Source organism: Pan paniscus, chromosome 17 (genome assembly GCF_029289425.2).
Source record: "Pan paniscus chromosome 17, NHGRI_mPanPan1-v2.0_pri, whole genome shotgun sequence".
In the NCBI taxonomy this organism is placed as follows: Eukaryota; Metazoa; Chordata; class Mammalia; order Primates; family Hominidae; genus Pan; species Pan paniscus.
In genome coordinates, this window is record NC_073266.2 from 62,374,602 (window position 1) to 62,389,356 (window position 14,755).

Genomic DNA, 14,755 nt, shown 5'->3' on the forward strand with positions numbered 1-14,755 from the left:
TAGATAGATAGATAGATAGATAGATAGATAGATAGACGATAGATAGATATTACCAGCTAAAATTTTCTAAATTCATGAAGCCAGTCATCATATACTTCCTGGAGTGGTTCTTTAATTTACTAATATTTTCTCTGTTTAACAGTTCTTAGGCTAATGCATCCTGTAAGTTTACTACTTTATGTATAAATTGGGCTTATAATAAACCTTAAGGAATACTACTTTGAACTAGTATCATGGCTTAAAATTCATCTGGAACAGTGAAAGCATATTTTTATTAAAAATAGCTTTAATATCTCCAAACGATGTGTTCACTATCCATTCTCATTGTGGTTTTGTAGACACTGATTATGTTGTGCCTCCAGCAACATGTTCGGCTTTTTATTTTAGCTGGAGAGAGTCAGTCCTGAGAAAGATTCTGGAGACATTCCTTTAGAATCAATGTAGGGGAAACACAGTTGACAAAGTTTGGAGGAGTGATCTTGAATGACAACTATTTTTTTTTCCTGACACATTTGTCTAGTAGACTCAAGGTTGCTTTTGAGACTATCCAAGAGTTTCCTCAAGAAAGCAATAAGTGCGTAATACGAAGTTTAAGGATTTCTTTGCATGCTAACCCCCAAACAGAGCAACATTCCTAGAGTCCACAAGGATTTGAAGGCTTAGGACAATTCTTGTGTGTTTCTTTTCTTCCATTTCTTCTCCATGCCCTTGATTGGCCCACTTTTTCCCATGCAGGCTTCATACTTCTCTCCTTAATTCCTCAACCTGGGCTGTTTTTACTGGTTACAGTGGTTCCTGATGAGCTACTTGTACAGAGATGTTGAGCTCTAAGACAAAGTACAAGCTGAAATGAACTGGAACAGGAGGAAGCGAGGAAAGACATACATTCGAAGAGAAGCAGGGACAGAAATAACAGACTGTTCCAGTTAGGTGAAAGAACACTGGGAGTCGGGAATTTCAGATTCTCTCCTGGGATTTGCCATCTTTGGCAGGACTCTCCATTGTTCAGGTCTCAGCTTCTTCACTTGTAAAATAGCATGTAAAAATGTAAAAAGGCACTGGGCTAAGTGACCTTTATGTCCCCTCCCTCCTGTCTCTAAAGATTGCATTAAATCAAGGTAGGTCAAGATTCCTGTTATTTAGGGATAAAAGACAACAATTAAAGTGTGCTTACTGATGTTCAAAACCAGTGCAATACATCTTTACTACTGCAATTGAGAAAACCTCTGTAAGACATTCTAAAATTAAAGGTGGCTGTTCATTTCGGTATTCATTTCCAACTTTCAGATCATTGAGACTTTTGATGTCAAATATTAAGTAGCTTCAACATGCTCATCTTTGTTTCTCTCTCTCTGTCTCTCTCCCTCTCCACTCCACCCACCCTTAGGCTTACGAGAGGCCCCAGAAACATTCAACTCTCCATTATGACACGGGCCTCCCACAGGACTTCACCGGTGACACCTTAAAACCAAAGCACCAGCAAAAAAGCAGCAGCCAGAACCACATGGACTGGTCCACCAACTCTGACAGCGGACCCGTCACTCAGAATTGCTTCATCAGTCCAGAGTCTGGCAGAGAAACTGCAAGCACCAGCAAGATCCCAGCTCTTGAGCCCGTGGCTTCCTTTGCAAAGGCCCAGGGTAAGAAAGGCAGTGCAGGGAACACGTGGAGTCAGTTGTCTAACAATAACAAAGATCTGCTCTTGGGAGGTGTGGCTCCATCCCCAAGCAGCCACAGCTCACCAGCCGCACCCAGCAGCTCTGCTGAGTGCAACGGGCTTCAGCCCTTGGTGGATCAAGATGGAGGAGGTACAAAGGAGCCCCCAGAACCACCTACTGTGGGCAGCAAGAAAAAGTCCAGTAAAAAAGATGTGATAAGTCAGACCATACCAAACCCAGACCTGGATTGGGTCAAGAATGCCCAGAAAGCATTTGACAATACAGAAGGGAAAAGGGAAGGTTATTCCGCAGATAGTGCCCAAGAGGCATCACCAGCCAGGCAGAACGTGAGTTCTGCCAGTAATCCTGAAAATGACTCAAGTCATGTCCGGATTACTATCCCCATCAAGGCACCCTCTCTGGATCCAACCAACCATAAGAGGAAAAAGAGACAGTCCATTAAAGCGGTGGTGGAAAAGATCATGCCAGAGAAAGCCCTGGCTTCTGGAATCACCATGAGCAGTGAAGTAGTTAACAGGATACTTTCCAACTCTGAGGGGAATAAGAAGGATCCCCGTGTCCCTAAGTTGAGTAAAATGATAGAGAATGAGTCCCCCTCAGTTGGCCTTGAAACTGGTGGAAATGCTGAGAAAGTTATCCCAGGAGGTGTGTCTAAGCCGCGGAAGCCACCCATGGTCATGACACCTCCAACATGCACAGATCACTCTCCATCCAGAAAGCTGCCAGAAATCCAGCATCCAAAATTTGCTGCAAAACGAAGGTGGACTTGCAGCAAACCAAAACCTAGCACCATGCTTCGGGAGGCAGTTATGGCCACCTCTGATAAACTGATGCTGGAGCCCCCGTCTGCATATCCCATCACCCCATCCAGCCCTCTCTACACCAACACAGACAGTCTTACTGTGATCACTCCAGTCAAAAAGAAGCGGGGACGACCAAAGAAGCAGCCTTTGCTCACAGTCGAGACGATTCATGAGGGAACTTCCACCAGCCCCGTCAGTCCCATCAGCCGAGAGTTTCCTGGCACTAAGAAAAGAAAGCGACGACGCAATTTAGCGAAGTTGGCCCAGCTAGTGCCGGGAGAGGACAAACCCATGAGCGAGATGAAATTTCACAAGAAAGTTGGAAAGCTCGGCGTGTTGGATAAGAAGACCATCAAAACTATCAATAAGATGAAGACACTCAAGAGGAAAAACATCTTGAATCAGATCTTGTCCTGTTCCAGCAGCGTTGCTCTGAAGGCAAAAGCTCCCCCAGAGACCAGCCCTGGGGCAGCAGCCATTGAAAGCAAACTGGGCAAGCAGATTAATGTCAGCAAGAGGGGAACCATCTACATTGGCAAGAAGCGGGGCAGGAAGCCAAGAGCAGAGCTGCCACCCCCATCCGAAGAACCCAAAACAGCCATCAAGCACCCCAGGCCTGTTTCTAGCCAGCCGGATGTTCCAGCCGTGCCTTCCAACTTTCAGTCACTTGTGGCGTCTTCACCAGCAGCTATGCACCCACTTTCAACACAGTTAGGTGGGTCCAATGGCAACCTGAGCCCTGCCAGCACTGAAACCAATTTTTCAGAGTTGAAAACTATGCCAAATCTCCAGCCCATCAGTGCTCTTCCAACCAAAACCCAAAAGGGAATACACAGTGGAACCTGGAAGCTGTCTCCACCCAGACTGATGGCCAACTCCCCTTCACACCTGTGCGAGATTGGCTCCCTAAAGGAAATCACGCTGTCCCCTGTGAGCGAGTCCCACAGTGAGGAGACGATCCCCAGCGACAGCGGCATTGGGACAGACAACAACAGCACTTCTGACCAAGCGGAGAAGAGCTCAGAATCCCGAAGGAGGTACTCTTTTGATTTCTGCTCCCTGGACAACCCGGAGGCCATTCCGTCCGACACCAGCACAAAGAACCGGCATGGCCACCGGCAAAAGCATCTCATTGTGGACAACTTTCTGGCCCACGAAAGCCTCAAGAAGCCAAAGCACAAGAGGAAACGGAAAAGCCTGCAAAACCGCGATGACCTCCAGTTTCTGGCAGACCTGGAGGAGCTAATCACCAAGTTCCAAGTGTTCAGAATCTCCCACCGGAGTTACACCTTCTACCACGAGAATCCATATCCCAGCATTTTTCGGATTAATTTTGATCACTATTACCCGGTGCCATATATCCAGTATGACCCGTTGCTCTATCTTCGTAGGACTTCAGACTTGAAGTCAAAGAAGAAGCGTGGTAGGCCTGCAAAAACCAATGACACCATGACAAAGGTGCCTTTTTTACAAGGGTTCAGCTACCCTATTCCCAGTGGAAGTTACTATGCACCCTATGGAATGCCTTACACATCAATGCCTATGATGAACCTTGGTTATTACGGTCAGTACCCAGCTCCTTTGTACCTATCGCACACGCTTGGAGCAGCTTCCCCATTCATGAGGCCAACAGTGCCACCACCTCAGTTCCACACAAACTCCCACGTAAAGATGTCCGGTGCAGCTAAGCATAAAGCCAAGCATGGAGTACACCTGCAGGGACCTGTTAGCATGGGCCTTGGTGACATGCAGCCTTCTCTGAACCCTCCCAAGGTAGGCAGTGCCAGTCTGTCCAGTGGTCGGCTCCATAAGAGGAAACACAAACACAAGCATAAGCACAAGGAAGACCGGATCCTAGGGACCCATGACAACCTGAGTGGTCTCTTTGCAGGCAAAGCCACAGGCTTCTCCAGCCACATCCTGAGCGAGCGGCTGAGTAGCGCAGACAAAGAGCTCCCGCTGGTGAGTGAGAAGAACAAGCATAAGGAGAAACAGAAGCACCAGCACAGCGAAGCCGGCCACAAAGCTTCTAAGAACAACTTTGAGGTGGACACCCTGTCTACACTGTCACTTTCCGACGCCCAGCATTGGACACAGGCCAAGGAAAAAGGAGACTTGAGCAGTGAGCCTGTGGACTCATGCACGAAAAGATACTCTGGCAGTGGCGGGGATGGTGGCAGCACGAGATCGGAGAACCTGGACGTGTTCAGTGAAATGAACCCTTCGAATGACAAGTGGGACAGTGACGTGAGTGGGAGTAAAAGGAGGAGCTATGAAGGCTTTGGAACGTACAGGGAAAAGGACATCCAAGCCTTCAAGATGAACCGCAAGGAGAGAAGTTCTTATGACTCCTCCATGTCTCCAGGTAAGGCTGTTTTTCTTCAGACTTGGATTATCAAGTTATTTCATTGCTGGGCTTTGCACCTCAGACACATCTGTGGCACATTGTGTTCACTAGTTTGCAAAGAGGTGGGAATCAAATTAAAATGGGTCTCCTTGCACATTTGAGTTTGCTGCACATTTTGTACATTGTTTACTTGGTATTTACTATCTTCCTTCTCTCCTGGAGCCATTGTTTGAGAAACTGTGAAGCCATAACCCTAATAGCTGCCTAGGCTGCAGTCATGCCCACTATGGTTATGCTTTTTATTAAAGATGCTGTTCTTAGGTCCTCATCTGATCTAATGGTACAGTTTGCTGTTTGGATACAGCCTCTAAAACTCATTAGGAATACTAATAAGATCCAAGAATGCCAAGGCTGGGAGGAAATGACTAGCTAATTTATCTGGCATGCCAGCTCCACAAGTCACACATCTAATGTGAGAAGTCTACTGCAGAGCCATTAGAAGCTGATGACCAGTGAATCCTGAAGTCTAACTGATCAGGTAGCCACAGCCTTGGGCCATATTGTTTCCGTTTTTTTTCCATGGGCATTTGATAAGCTGTCCTGGGCAGGTCCCTTAAATGAAAACTTGACTACATTCAGATACTTGTCATTTTCGTGCACTAAGTGGAAGGAGGCAGGCTGGAAGGTGATATGTGCCTCCTGCTTCCAGCAGACCTTATAACTGTGTCTCTTTGCATGCCCACTAGAAAGGGATTTTGCTCACTAATTTAAACTGAAATGCTGGTTGCTACTAGAAGGATCCTATTCCTTGTCGGTTGCTGGCAGAATTCCCTTGCCAACCTCCCCAACCACACAAAATCCTTCCCTGCTGTTAGGGCCTCACATTTCTGCAAAAGTATCCCTTTGACCCTGGCCTTACATCATATATGATAAGACCCCTATAAAGACCAGAGCAGTTAGTTATTAGGAAAATAGTAGAAACTTCTTACCTAGGAGTTGCAGAAGCTAAATGTTCCCCCTGTTCCCAAATAGTATAAAACCCTCCAGCCAAAGCCTGGCTTTAAAAACCAATCATCCATGTTTAAGGTTTGGTGTAGCGTTTCACTTCTGTTTATGATGTGTACCACTCACTTGTCCTCTCCCTTCCCAGGGAGCCCATATTTCCTGAAGGCAAGAATAGTCTATTCATGAATAATTAGAGACATTTTCTAGGCCAGCAGATTTCAGGAAGAAATATGATTATGAGGTAGAAACCACTTAAAGATCGCCCCAGATTGCCACTAGCCTGTGAGTTGTAGTGGTAGATGTTCTCCTTGGTTAATGAAGAGACCGATTAGCAGTCACATCTCCTGCATTCACTAAAGGTAATAAATGACCTACACTTTGTGTCTGCCCAAAGTGGATGTGCTCATCTGGGCTTCATCATTTCTCATCATCAGACTTTGTTGAAGGTGCTTGGTTTTATGCAGAGTGCAGGCTAAGCCCACCTGGGCAGGAGGTACTACCTTGACCTTGCATGACATGTGAGAAACTGATCTCTTTCAGCATGATGAAACTGATTCATGGGACTTACACTAGCTGTGGACAGAAGATGTTCTTATTTTTGTAATTTTATGAGCCTTATTTAGCTAGAAAATAATGGTGAGGGGTAATTGTTAAGAACCTACACGCAAAAATCCTAACTTAACAGACCCAAGGAGCAAGACCTCAAGAAGCTAAAACCAGACGTTGTGGCATGTTAGGTTTCTCAACGATTTTACGAGGATTTGTCTGTGGCCAGGCTGTGTTGCTGAGTGCTGGTTGACTTCATAAAATTTCCCAGCTGGGGTTCACGTCCAGTCACTGTGTGCCCCCACTCTAGTTATATTGCTTTTCATGTGCTTGCATTTATATCACATTCATCACTTTATTAAAACTCCTCCTCATCCCTGTCCCATCTCATCTCATCTTCAGCCAGCCACTTGAGATGGGAAGAAATAGGTGTCATGACAATGTCATGAAAGAAAGCTGGATTCAACCCGAAGAACTGGATACAAGGCCCAACTCTGTTACTAATTCTCCGTGTGCCCTTAGGCATGGGATTCCACTTCTTTGGGGTACTGTCTGCCCATCTGTAACTCACGGGGTTGGGCCAGACCTCTTGTGTATAGTGTGCTTCCATTCTTAAAGCCATTTCACATAAATTTTTGTGTAACACCCTTTGTGCAATGTTATTAGACAGGTACTTTTATTCCTATATTACAGATCAGGATACTGAGGCTCAAAGAGATCAAGAGAACTGTCCAGGTTCAAAAAACCATTGGTTTTGATTCTAAGCCCAGAACTTTGCCTGCTGCACTGAACCTTGACTGCCTCCCTGCCACCGAGCTAGTGAAAGCTGTGTTTAGAACACAGCTCTTGGTGCCCAGTCCAGTGCTCCTCTATGTCACCTCTGCCCTTTCTTTCAGAATCCCATTCATCCTCAGATCACATGCCCTTCCCTAAGGCATCTGCACAGTGATTATGTGATGATTACAAAGGAGAATAGTTAAGGAAAGAAGACACTCATTTATTCAATTCCTGACCAATGTAGAAGGAATCCTTGTGGCCTTACCTTTTCTGAATATCAGCCTGGAGACACCATGGACAGAGCTTCCACCTCTGTCCTTACTGAAATCCAGCACTCTGAGTTATTTTTGCCACTGCTTTGTTTCTATCTCTGTCCTCTATGAGGTTATTTTTTCCCAGAACTTTAATGAATCATAATTGTTGGTGGCTGCTACATCTATATGAGCTATGCCTGATGTTCCTGCATATCTTGTTAAGTTTCTTACTAAGACAGACCAGATTCCCCCTTATTCCCCTCCCTTCCAAGCCTTAGCCTCTCATTGCTTATATCTCGAATGTCTCCTTCATGGCTGTGCCCCCAAAGCATGAGAGAAAAATATCTTTAGCATAACATAGAATCCAGTGTCATAGTTTGTCAAGACTCCCTGAAGAGCATTCACCTTAATGTGATAGACTCTGAAGAGTGCCAAGTTCCATGAAAAGACAGGAGGCAGATGAGATGAAGCTGAGCTTACTAGATGCATTAAGAGCTTTCAGTGACTTTATCTGAGTGGAGGTGTCTATTCAGCTGGATGGTTCTGAGGGTCATGATTGGAAATAAGCATCTGCACTTTCTACAACTTCTCTCCCTCCACCTTTTCCTTCATCACACTTGATTCATTTCCTTAGCATCCAAATGTCCTATTTCACATGAGCTATTCTTCTCTAAAATAGATACAGTATAAATATAGATGTCATCCTTTAGCCTGTTGAGGATGAGATTTAGAAGCAGAGTCAAGAGAAGGCTTTGAGTGCTCCCTGAGATCAGAGCTGATGAAAGATACCATCTAAACGTAAGTCATTACCATTATGGAGAGAGGAATTAGAGACCCTATTTAGCAATAGCAGCAGTTGCACACTCCATTTCCTTTTTCTTGCTTGGAAAATCTTTCATTCTTTCTCTCCCTGCCCAGCAGATGGTTGCATTGTCTTGTTAGCCCACTTCTAACATACCTAGGGCTAGGATGCAGTACAGACTTCTGACCATTTTTCTGTATTTTACGCCTCCTTTTTTTGGTTTCAGAATGCAGTAGCTCTTTTGGCCTGTTTTCTAAATGCATACCATCTGCTAAATGTCCGTTTATAAAAATGCTTGCCTGGGACCAGAAAATGGATAAATAGTGAGAAGGTGCAATCTCAGAATTGGTATAAGCCTTATCAGCTCCTATTTGGGCCTGTCGGCAGGCATTGCCTTCTCTTGCACACTAACATTTAGCAGAGGGCCAGAAGAGCAAATGCATACTCCAGGGGTGACAATGCATAGTCAGAATGATGCCATGTGCCCTCAAAGCCAAGTTTTCACAAGGTGGTGGAAGAGTGATGAGTGACATTTTCTATTCAGACCACTTGGAAACAATCTTTGCATACTTTGACCTAAACTTATGCCAGATACTGAGACCTCATGACAACTGCTGTTCAAGCTCCTATCAGATAATTTAAAAAAAAAAATGAGAAGAGTGAATCTACATGTGTTACCTCTTAGTTTAGTGCCATTGTTAAGAAGGTAGCCATCCCAAGTCCCCGAATGTTGAGTACTGTCCTCATGATGAGTGGATTCTGAGAACTGATTCTGAGAGCACATTTCAGATATCCAAATTCTGCCATGTAGGTAGCTGGATTCCCTGGCACCTGGCCCCCTCCACCTCTCCTTGTAGCTTCTTTCTTGCCCTTTGCCAACTCCTCTTATCAGCACTGTGGAAATTTGAGGAGGCAGTCTCTGCTGTCACTCACTGGCAGGATATGAATGCCCAAGCCAAAAATAATACAAAAACCTCCTCCAAGCAGTCACCCAGATGAGGGAATTAGCCACGTGGATGAAATGTCATGAAAACTATACAAAGGAAATGTTTCAGGATCATTTCCTTAAAATGGAATAAAAGGAAGAAGAGGACTAATGGGAGGAGAAAATTAAGACCAGGAATAAAGAGAGTAAAACCTGGGAAGCTGACAAAATAAATCTTTTTAACCTTATTCCAAGTCCAATTCTGAGTCCTCTTGTGGGGGGAAATGAAAGATTAATTAGCTAATGGCTGTTGTGGAGTTCAAGTAGGGTTAGGAAGACCTGTCCAAATCTTATCTCTCACACTAACCAGCTGAAAGACCTCTTCTGTTTTTTGACTTTCAGTTTTCCAAAATGGGACTATGACCATAAAGGTTCTGACCAGACCTAATAGTTGAAGATTCTAAAAGACTCAAATTTATACAATGGAATTTCAATATCTACACCACTCCCCTGCACACATGTACAGGCAGTAGTTACAAAGTAAATATCCAAGTTATTGACCATGTTGACCAAATAATTAGTTGTTCAATGAAGTTTGAAAACAGGTACCACTGGTTGTATATTAATCTATGAGACTCATCCCATTCATCTTTAGCTCCAGCCATTTCACTTAGCCATTGGATTTCTCCTTTGCGAAAGGTAGAACTCCTAGTGCTTGAGTCCCACCGGCTGAAACCATAGTCACTATCTGAGACACAAATAGGTTAGAACACAAATATGAACATTTTTATGGGGACAGGGCACACTTGGATTTGTATTTAGACTCAGCATTAAATAAATCTTAATAATGTAGTACAAACATCTCATTTTGCTGATGAGCACACTGAGGCTTAAGAAGGTCAAGTGACTCATCTAATGATACATATTTAATTGGGTGAAGAGCTCAGACTGGGAAGCTTCACATCAAGGAGAAGGGCAGGGAAAGGGAGAGAGAGAGTGAATACAAGAAAAAAACAGAAAGGTGAGTCATGGGAGAGATGTTAAGCTATATGTTTTCCTTTGCTGTGAGCTGTTGTAAAAGGTAAGCATCTCTTTGACAATCATTTGGTTTCCAGGCTATCTCTGGGGACTCATGTCTGGGACTGGAAATGATCTTTGTGGGCTCTGATGGAAGTCATTTTTTTTCCTTTCCTGTCTTAACAATTGCACATACTTATTTTATTGAGCCTCCCAAGTTTCCTCCTAAGGTTTCCTTTTGGAAACCAAGAATTAATCAAATTAAATGATATAACCCATAACTTTGTAGCAACGTAACAAAAAAAAAATAACTGAGACTCACAGCATATCCTTTGCTACATTGAAATCAGAAATGGAGCAATTCTGCCTTTGGAGTTTGAAGTCCCCGAGCCATTTATCTTCCCACAGTTGGCAAATGTTCTCGTGTCCTGGTGAAAGTTTTTATTTTTACCTCTGTGGGATTGGGAAATTATGCAGATTCAGGTGTGGGTGCAGAGAAGTTACAATTTTGACAGACTTGGCTTTGCTATAATATGGATCCTTTCTTGGCTGGAGAAATCAGGAAGCATGCCTTTGGAAGGCTGTCACTGGGCAGAGATAAGCAAGGCACCTTTGGAAGGAAACTCCAGAAAACCATCTCCTCACTCTATAAAAAGAACAAGTGATGAATACTTTTAAAATTGTGGCCTAGGCTTGAGCCAGTATAGCACTTAATCCAAGTTGACTGAATTCAAGGGAAAATGATAAGGACAAGACAACATTTTTTAATGATTTATTTAATGCCTAGTATGTATAAGGCTTGTTGCAATCCCAGAAAGAAATCAAAGATGAGTAACTCAATGTTTTTGCCTTCAAAGAGACTACAATCCAGGAGGACCTCTATAATTTAGGGGAAGAAACCAGCAAGCAGCTCCTCATGTTACAAAGCCAACTGCAAGAGCCATCAGAAAGCCACAGAGAAAGAGCAAGGGCTGTCCAAGTGACTTGTGAGCCACTGCTGTGTTCTCAGTGGGGGAGGAGAGGTGGGACCTGGAAATACTCTTTATAGCAGTCACCATGTAAGATGGGTCTTGAATGATACAAGACACTTTGGGAGAGTGGAGATGGTAAGGGTGGTGATGAGAGATGGGGTAGGAAGCATGACCTAGAACAGGAGCCATGCAAACAAAGGTATGTAAGTGGAAACACCCAAGAAATATTTGGGAAAGCATGCATAGTGCAGTTTTTTTGTTTCTGTTTTTGAGACAGTCTTACTCCATCACCCAGGCTAGACTGCAGTGGTACAATCTCACCTCACTGCAACCTTCACCTCCTGGGTTCATTCTCTTGTCTCAGCCTCCCAAGTAACTAGGACTAGGTGCAAGCCCAGCTAATTTTTGTATTTTTAGTAGAGACAGGGTCTCACCATGTTGGCCGGGCTTGTCTTGAACTCCTGACCTCAAGTGATCCTCCCGCCTCGGCCACCTAAAATGCTGGGATTACAGGCATGAGCCACCGCGACCAGCCCATAGTGCTGTTTTATTGGGGTTTGGATCTGTAGTTGGGGAACATTGGCAGATAAAGTGAGGAAAGAATGTTGTGGTCAGGGGCTAGAGGGTCTTTTTCCCGTACTCTGCGGCTTGTGCTTAATCAAGCGAGCAGTGGCAAGCCACTTTTTATTTTATTGTGTTCCATTTTATTTTTAGAGACAGAATATCTGTCACCCAGGATCCTAGCTCACTAAAACCTCCAACTTCTGGGCTCAAGCAATCCTCCCACCTCAGGCCCCCAAGTAGCTAGGACTACAGGTGTATGCCACCATACCCTGTTAATTTTTGTTTTAATTTTTAATTTTGTAGAGACAGGGTCTCGCTCTGTTCCCCAGACTGGTCTTGAACTCTTGGGCTCAAGTGATCCTCCCTCCTCCACCTTCCAAAGCGCTGGAATTATAGCTGTGAGCCAGTGTGCCTGGCCAGAAGCTACTTTTTAAACAAGTGAAAGCCATAAAATGACCAGATTATACTTTATATTTCTCCCCTGACCACTCCCTTTCCCTAACCTCAATTGGGCAAACTTACCTCATCTCTGTACTCTTCATGCTGTGTTGTAATTATTCACTTACTTGTTTAGGTTGTACCCACCTGCCCTTCCTCCTCCACCCTCCACCCCCGGATTATAACTAATCATAAAGGCATCATTAGTTACACAAATGCTCAAGCAAAAAATATATTTAAAAAGAGCCATCCTTGATTTCTTCTCTTTCCCTCTCTAGCTAAAGTCAAAGATGATTCCAATGTATTGCCTCCAGGCACTGAGAGGGTGGGAGTACATGAACAGAATCCTACAAATCAGAGCGGAAACCCAGCTGGTGTCCAGAATGATGAGGGGCTTAGGCAGCAGTTGCCAGTGCTGTGCAGAGCTAGACCTAGAGATTCAGCAAGGAGAGAGTCAGAGGGAATGAAGGAAGGAGGGTGGAAGAGATGACCTGGCAACCCACCTTAAACACAGAGGCAGAGGAAGTGGGGACCAGGAAGGATGCAGAGAAGGAATGCCAGAAATGCTGGAGAATGAATTTAAGAAGAAAGAAGTGATCAGCAGAGCCAGAAGATGCAGAGTTTATGGAGGATGAAAACAAATGAAAATATGCATGAACATATTGGTGACCCTGAAGACAACAGAAATGTTAAACATTATGTATTTGATGTCTCATATGTTTGGAGCCTCGTGGACTGTGTGCCTAGGCTGAATGGCAAGGAGTTAATGAATAAGTGGATGATGAGAGAATGGGGGCTGCAGGTGCAGAAAATGAAAACATTGCTGTGGTTCTAGCAGTGCCCCAGCTTCTAAGAAGACTACGTTTGTGAAGTCAGCCCTTGATGAGAAGTGATACTTCCATTCTCAATAGGCCTTAAGTCTAAGTTTCTCCAATTCTAGGAGCAGAAACACAATGCCAGATTCCCTTATACGATGTCATTCCACATGTCATAGTATAAGGCCAAAAAGGCCATGTGTAGAAAAGGTAAAGGTTATAGTATTTGAAAAGAGGTAAGAGATTTCAGGTCAGCTCCCCCTTCCCTGCCTCACAGACACACAGGCACATAGCTTTTGATCATATGATGACTATTTGAAAATTCCTTTCTGTGGTACCTTGGGTGTTTGCTGTGCATCTGTGAATGTATGGAAGAATGAACAAGTTATCACAAGTTCTAATAAATGGTTCTGTTACTGAGCCATGTACAAAGGATTATAGATGAAAGCCTAACTGTCAGTCTTACAGAGCTTTTTACTATTGTGGAATAAAATATATATGCTGGTACATAAAAAGCTCGCACTCTTAAAAATGATTGAGAGGTCTTTGGTCACCCAACATATAGCATAGTGCCAGGGACAATTAGGGAGACCAGAAGGAAAGAAAAATCAAGAAAGAGACTAAGTTAGCATTCGTAAAACAACCAGAGAATAAATGCAGACCAAGTTTAATCCATGCTAACTCATTGGCCAACAATGGGAGCTGCGGGGACCCAGGATCAGGAAGGATAACAGTGTTCAGTGAAAGACAAAGTCTTGCGGCAGAAGCTTGGAGAGTAGGTTCACAGTGAGTGCTCCAGCAGCATGAGTGAAGATATTTGAGGGGTACAGGAAGGCACTTGGCTAGATGGAAGTTAGCAGTTGAGTGGGGATGGATTTTTAAGAGGCACAGCTACCGTGAAGAGGGGATTGAACTGCCTCCCAGAGGAAGGGAAGATACAATTGATGCTCAGGGGTGCTGAGTGTGAGATGTTTTAAGCTTGGTGCTAGGTGCTGAGTGGAATGATGAAGTACCAAGAAACATGCCTGTCCTCAAAGACCTTATACAGCCATCAGGAGACAAGAGATGGATATAGACATGTACACAAAGCAATCAGCGAGAATAATGGGAGTTATGCACTTAATGACTAGAAATAAAAACCCATTCTACAAAAAAAGAAACCCCAAAACTAACTATCAGTGAAATAAGCTGCATGTTGTAAATGCAAGTTGATACTGGTGTTTGTCCTGTTACAGAGAGATTCAGAACAAGCTGGATAAGAAGAAGGAGGCATTAAGTGAGGTCAACAGAGTAGAACAGGCAAGTCCCAAGAGCTGCCTCTGCTGTGGTTTCCATGATCTTCAGTGCGGGGGCTGGGGAGAAAGTTGGGCAGTGAGTCAATAAGAAGATGGGGCTCACCTTGTTGATGGAGGATCTGAGGACCCAGAGATAAAAAGCTTTCCCTGAGGCTACATCACAGTCATCCCATACATCTGAACAGGGTGTTATGCTTTTCAAAGCGCACTTCCTTACTTTCATTTGATCTTCAAAATCCAGTGGGGTCTGCAGATAGGTGTTGCTTTTCCACTCGACAGCCAAGGAAATCAAAACCCAACGTGACCAAGCCATTTTTTGTTCAGAAAAAGTGCTAGATCCCAAGTCTCCTGGAATTTTCCTAGCATCCTCCCAACCCCCACTGCCATTTTTCCCGCTATATTTCTTAAGTATTTGATCAGGCCAGTAGTATGACTTACCTTCCAAGTTATCCCTAAAGAACCCTTGCCAGTGGGTTAAATAGAGGAGCCCAGAATAAGGCACTAACTAATAGGCAAT

The 14,755-nt window shown here is 44.1% G+C and overlaps 1 protein-coding gene across 4 annotated transcripts in view; it reads left to right on the plus strand.

Moving 5' to 3' along the window:
- SETBP1 (SET binding protein 1) overlaps positions 1-14,755 on the plus strand; it is a 387,029-nt gene that overhangs the window by 267,659 nt on the left and 104,615 nt on the right. For all 4 annotated transcript variants that reach the window (XM_034943599.3, XM_034943602.3, XM_034943600.2 and 1 more), the window contains exon 4: positions 1,388-4,847. In XM_034943599.3, coding sequence (XP_034799490.1) covers positions 1,388-4,847 — 3,460 coding nt within the window. The remainder of the gene's footprint in view (positions 1-1,387; positions 4,848-14,755) is intronic.